The sequence below is a fragment of the Chrysochloris asiatica genome, unplaced genomic scaffold (genome assembly GCF_000296735.1).
Source record: "Chrysochloris asiatica unplaced genomic scaffold, ChrAsi1.0 scaffold00006, whole genome shotgun sequence".
Taxonomy (NCBI): Eukaryota; Metazoa; Chordata; class Mammalia; order Afrosoricida; family Chrysochloridae; genus Chrysochloris; species Chrysochloris asiatica.
In genome coordinates, this window is record NW_006408524.1 from 18,131,821 (window position 1) to 18,138,051 (window position 6,231).

The following is a 6,231-nucleotide window of genomic DNA, read 5'->3' on the forward strand; positions in this document are numbered from 1 at the left end:
TCCCCTACTACATCAGGTCCAGGGCTAGTAACAGTTTCCTGCTGCGGTCAGACAGCAGCCCTGTCACTGGTTCCTGAATAGTAACTCCACCCACATCTGTGTGCAAAGTCCTTTCAGGAGCTGCTCTTCCAAAATCCCATAAAGGTGCCTTTTGTTTCCTCCTAGGACCCTGACCGATACACCCCTGTACAGGCATTGTCGTCCTGGCAAGTTTTCATAAAGGGAGTCCGAACGCATGATGCCTTTTCATGGGCTCCTCCTCCCCGTCATCAAATAAAACACCACAAAGCCAGGGGATATCATTCAATATTTTATATAAGAAAAGATCAGTTTTTCAACAGTTATTTCACTGAAGGAGTGCACAGCGTTTGCATGAACGACCTCTGGGCTACATCAGTACAAAATCATTTAAATTAGTAAAACAAGCTTTTTCAAAGGGAAAAGTCATTGATATCTTCAGGGTAAGTACCACCATCACTTGGGAACAGGAGCCATACGAAAGCAGCGTGGTAACAGGCAGGCAGGCTTTCCTGTGGCAGAGAGAGACCCCAGCAGCCTTACCCAGGCTACAAATGAATGGCAAAAAAAAGCTCATCTTGCTGATCCTCAGGAGCTTACCTGCCGGGCTACGTGTCTGCCACCATGAAATGTAGCCCGCAGCCTCAGGTATCTGCCTAATCAAGCTCACTGAAGGAGGGGCCGAGCAGAACACAGTGAGTAAATGAGTCAAGCAGATATCTATGTGACAGATGTAGAAACGAATTCTCTATTGTGGCTCACGACCCCTTTTTGTTGGGACTCCTGGTTTTTCTGTCCAGGAGAGTCTCTTAACCTCAAATTCACATTGCCAATTGTAGGGCCAAGAATGGGTATGATTAACTGGAAAAGCAAAACCTGCCAGTTGGGAAGACCAGACATCACCAGTGCCTTTAAGGTCAATGACAAAGGTCACAGTTGCTTTTTGGGAATCTTGCAGGGCAGGCCTTTTGTTATCCTTGCACATCTAGAGGATACTTTAAAAACACTAGTGTTAAGGGGGGAAAAGAAAACCAAAGTAACTCTTTTTACAGTCATATTTTTACTCTAGACATATTTTTTTCCTGTACCATCCAATATGGCTGTGACCCTTGTAGGACATTATTTTCTTTTAATAAAATAGTGCCCCAGAAAGTTCCCAAAGCAATCTGAGGTTGGCAGCCTTTTCCATACTTGATATGTCCCATGCTAAGGCACTTCACACTGATTTCGTTTGGTATTACTTGCAGGTGACCTAAGATCCTCACCCTATGTATCGACCCAGCCCTGATGTATGCACCAGGTACCATGTGACCCATCTACTGCTTGCTAATGATGTACTTCCTGAGAGATCCTCACACCACCCTGGGTATTCTGCCCCAACAGGTGGCTTGATGTCACGCTCTCCCTGGCACCACTGGCCCGTGCCGAGCTTAGAGTTCATCGTGTTTGGTCTCCTGGTCTTTTAGTTTAAATTCCTCTGCTGTGACCTTCCCATCTCCATTCCGGTCCTGGTTGGTGAACATATTCTTCACAATCATGTCAGCATCAAAGCCAGGTGCCAGTTTTCCTTTACCAGATGCCACCTGGGCATGAATGTATTCCGAGAACTGGAGAGAGAGGGAACAGGGCAAACGTGAGATACAGCCATCTGAGAAGGCTGGGCTCAGGGCCCAAGACAGAGCAGCCTGAGCTTCAAGGGGCTGGAATTTGAATCGCAAACTAACAGAACAGACAAAATCATCTTGTATGCTATACAGCCTGGGTTTTTTTCCATCACACACACACATACACACCACACCAGTTGCCACTGAGTCAACTTTGACTCATGGTGCCTCCGGGTCTGTCAGAACAGAACTGCTACACAGGGTTTTCAATGGCTGAATTTTCACAAGAGGATTGCCAGGGCTTCCTTCTGTGGTACCTCTGGGTAGTCTAACCACTAACCTTTAGGTTAGCAGCTGAGCATATTAACTCTTTCCACCACCCAGGGCCTTTGCCTTTTTCTCCATGTGCAGGTTCAACACTCCAAGAGCTCTTTGGATCCACCTAGCCAATTGACAACAGCCATCTAAGCTATTCCTTCTCCCCAAACCATTATTTTGTTCCCCACCAAAGGCTGACCACCTAACCACTCTGGCCTCTGAAAACATTGATGGATCCATCCATTCACGTGTTCTTTCATTTATGACCACAATAAAAACCTACTGTGTGTCTATTATGTGCCAAGCACTAACCTAGATTCTTGGGAGAGCTACTTCAATAAACAAACAGAACAAACATCTTGGTCATGTAGTACTTACATTCTAGTGGGAAAGACAGAAAACTGAAACCAAATGTTAACAGACAGATAAATTGTATGCTAAGTTAGAAAGTAAAATGCTGCCCCAAATGAAAAAGTAGATCCAAGTAAGTAAGAGCAAGCGTGCAAGTGAGAAGTGGGTTGGTGCATTCTATTGGGCAGTCAGAGAGAACCTCAATAAAAAGGGGAGACTTGTGCAAAGGCTCAAAGAGGTGAGGGAATGAGCTGAACAATTATCTGGGGGAACCATTTGCTGAGCAGAGAGTACCGCTGATGCAAAGGCCCAAGGTGGACATACACCTGGTGTGTCTACAGCACAGTGAGGGGAAGCGTGAGGTAGGCTGAGCAAGAAAAGAGGCAAAGATGGATTACAGCGAGCAGGTCACAGAGAGTGTGACAGGCCACTGTAAGGACTTCTGAAAGGGGGAGCCTCTGCAGGGCTCTGAGAGAAGAAGGGGCACATGATCAGATGCTGGCTGCTGTTGGGCTGCGGGGGAAAGCAGAAAGATCGTAAAGAGGCAACTGTAGCAACCAAATGAGAGAGGACCAGCACTGGACTAAGTGTGGAGTAGAGACGGAGAGTAGTGGTCAGATTCTGGATGTATTGTCAAGGGAGAGCCAGAACCATGTTAGGATGGATTTCAAACTTCGCTCTAAGTTACTAAGCCTAAAGTTTGGCAGTTCAAACTCACCTAATCATCTGCCCAACATTACAGCCCAGGAAACTACTCTGTACCACATGGTGTCACCACGAATAGGACTCGACTCCAGGGCAATGGGTTTGAATCTTTTTGGATTATGGAAGAAAGAATCAAAGATCATTGAGTGCTCTCACATGAGCAACTGAAAGGCTGGGATTGGCACTGATTGTACTGGAGAAGGCTTGGGTGAAGCAGGCTTGGTGGGGGGGCTGTGCATCAGGGGTTCTATAAATGAAGATGTCAAGCAGACAGTTGGATAAGGGAGCATCAGTTGGAGAGAGAACACTGGACTGGGACTACACATTTGGAAGTTATCAGTATACTGATGGAAAAATCCTGGGACAGAATGAGACCACCAAGGGAATGATTGAAAACTAGAGAGGAGAGGAAGTTCAGACATAGCTGGGGACACTCAACGTGGAGAGGTCAGGGAGAAGAGGCCTGAGAATGAGGTAGAAGGGAAACCAAGACAGAAAGTGAACTGCAGGGGAGTCAGCTGGGTTGAAGTAAGAGGAGAACTGAGAACAGTGTTTGCACTGAACAATATGGAGGCCCTGTCACCTGAGGAAGACCAGGTTCAGTGTTACAGTGGAACAAACACCTGATAGGAGTGGGTTTAAAAGAGAAGAAGGATCGAGCTGCTGAGGACTCTAGGCCCATGGACTGAGAAAGGTTGTGTGCCTGCGAGCAGGAGACTGCCTTGCAAAATGGGCCCTATAGACACTTTAAATGAATACATATTTTTTGTTTTGTATGTGTACACCAAAAGTTTTTGTTTTGTTCATTTGTGAAAAATACGATGTAAATGGGAAGTCGCATGGTGGAAGCAGGGAGAGAAGTGCAACCAATGAAGTGAAACAAAACGTATGATTGGTTGAAAGTTAAAAGGTATGATGGTTATGGGTGGTGGGGAAGAGAAATTATTCACAGGCTCACAGGCTAGAGGTAGACACATGTCAACATGGTTGATAGGAGGCAAGATAGAAGAAGGAGGAAAGATGTAGGTAGTGGGGAAACGGGAATGTAGTATTAAGGCAAAGAGAGGCCACTACTATGAACTGTTGGTACAGGGAAGGGATTACAACCATTTAATGAAACAAAGTATATGGCTTGTTGAATGTAAAACTGATGACCTACTCTGTAAAACGTCACTCAATTCACAATAAAAAGTAAAAAAAAAGAATGACCTATACTACTGTAATGGTGGACACATGACATCATTATATATTTGTCAAAACCCATAGATTGTACAACACAAAAAGTGAACCCTCATGTAAATTATGGGTTCACATTAATAATAATGCATTCATGTTGGTAAAAGGAGCAAAAACAAGAAATCACCAGAAAGAGGGATCAAGAGAAGGGAAAATAATAGCATGTTTGTCAATGGGGGAAATTGATGAAATAGGAAAGAAAGGAGGTTGGAGTAACATCCTAGAATGGTCAGGAGTGGAACAGGCAGAGACTGTAAATCATCAAGGCTTTGTCCAGACAAAAGACTGTCTTGCCCAATGCCAGGAAGGGGCATGTGGTAAAAGAGAAACAACATGGATCTAGATGATCAAAATGCGGGTGTGTGTGTGTAGTGGGGCTGAGGAATGAAGGGGGTGTATCCTTCCTCACTCAAACCACTGAGTAACTGTGTGTCCTTGGTAAGCCATGTACTTTCTCTGTGCATTTCTTATTCTGAAAAACAGGCATAACTAAGAAGACTGACCAAGACACTTCAGGGGAGAATACTCAGCACAATGCATATACCCAGTGGGACCAATGTCTGGGAACTGAGTACTAATGGTTAAAACCCTTAGAATGATTGGCTCGATTTCTCCAAAGAGGAATTGTGAGCTTCAAATTAGAGTGTATGTAAAAGCACTGGGTACATGAGTGTGTTGTCATCGTCTCACTATCGGACAGTTGTCTTCCTCACATTCAGAGTGGGCCCTGGGTCCCAACTAGGAGAAGCTCCCTGGGCACTATCAGCCCTACTGTCCTTCATGGGCCAATTACCTCTTCAAGGAAGACCTCTCCATTGCCATCCTTGTCAATTTCTTCAAAGAGATTAGGGGACACTTCGTCATTCCATATGAACATGTACCCTTCAGGCAGGCCGGCCACCAGCTCCAGCAGCTCAATGTCAAACACCAGCACGGCACTGCCCGGCACTTCTCCATCTGCAACACCACAGGGCAGTTAGGTAGGGTGAGGAAGAGTGTCAGCATGGTAACCAGACTCATCTCGGCCACCCCTCTCCCCAATCTAGAGCTCCAGCTGCATCATGAATGCAGCTGTTTCTTATGAAAGCAAGATAATTTAGTGTAGGCAAGTAGGTTTTCTAAACAGTTGTTGATGGTTGTTAACTGCCATCAAGTCAGTTCCAACTCATAGCGACCCTGTATAGGGTTTCTGAGGAGCAGCTGGTGGGTTTGAACCACTGACCTTTCAGTGCTTATCCTACAGCGTCACACTAGACTGTTCGTAGTGATCTATTAATGAGTCATGAAATCAGTTTGGGTTAAAGAACAGAATATATGAGGATGCACTACACAGGCATTTCATGAAATTGTCTACATAAAGTAAAATGTGTATTATCAGGGGTCTGAATCAGTTCAGCCTGGTTCAGTCATGGTCACTGCAGTCAAACCAGAACGGATCCAAATTTGTAAAATGTGGGTGTACTGGAATGATAAACAGAAGAGGAAACATGACTGGTTGCAACCCCAGAATGGGAGACTCAGAAGAAGCTTAGTGAGGCCTTTCAGGACTCTGATGTAGGAGACAGGGGTATTTCGGGGACCCTGGAAGACAAGAGACACTGAAAGTGGCACAGCTGCCATTGGTGAACTAGGAACCATTGTTTCTGACTCTCCTTCTCAAGAGATTTGGAAGCTTTGTAACACACACACCATGTTCTAGCTGTACGTTTCTCAACACAGATATGTCGGTTCTTCTGGAAGTCCATGGTACTTTTAATATTCTTCTCCAACACCATAATTTAAATGCATCGATTTTGTTACAGTCTGCCTTACTCATTGTCCAATTTTCAAATGCTTATGTGGCTATTGAAGGAGCTCTGGTAGCATAGTGGTTACGAATCAGGTTGCGAACTGCAAGGTCAGCTGTTCGAAACTACCAGCGATTCTGCGGGAGAAAGATGAGGCGTTCTGTTCCCATAAAGATTTACAGCCTCGGAAACCCTGTACAGGGTCACTATGA

The 6,231-nt window shown here is 45.1% G+C and overlaps 1 protein-coding gene across 4 annotated transcripts in view; it reads right to left on the reverse strand.

Moving 5' to 3' along the window:
• Positions 1-1,331: 1,331 nt before the first annotated feature.
• Positions 1,332-6,231, reverse strand: part of FKBP9 (FK506 binding protein 9, 63 kDa) — a 93,084-nt gene continuing 88,184 nt past the window's right edge. For 2 of the 4 annotated variants that reach the window (XM_006832148.1, XM_006832146.1), the window contains 2 exons: positions 5,026-5,189; positions 1,449-1,625 (listed from right to left, as the gene is read on the reverse strand). In XM_006832148.1, coding sequence (XP_006832211.1) covers positions 1,449-1,625; positions 5,026-5,189 — 341 coding nt within the window. Of the gene's footprint in view, positions 1,626-5,025; positions 5,190-6,231 lie in introns of all 4 variants that reach the window. The other 2 variants (XM_006832147.1, XM_006832145.1) reach the window with 2 other exon arrangements.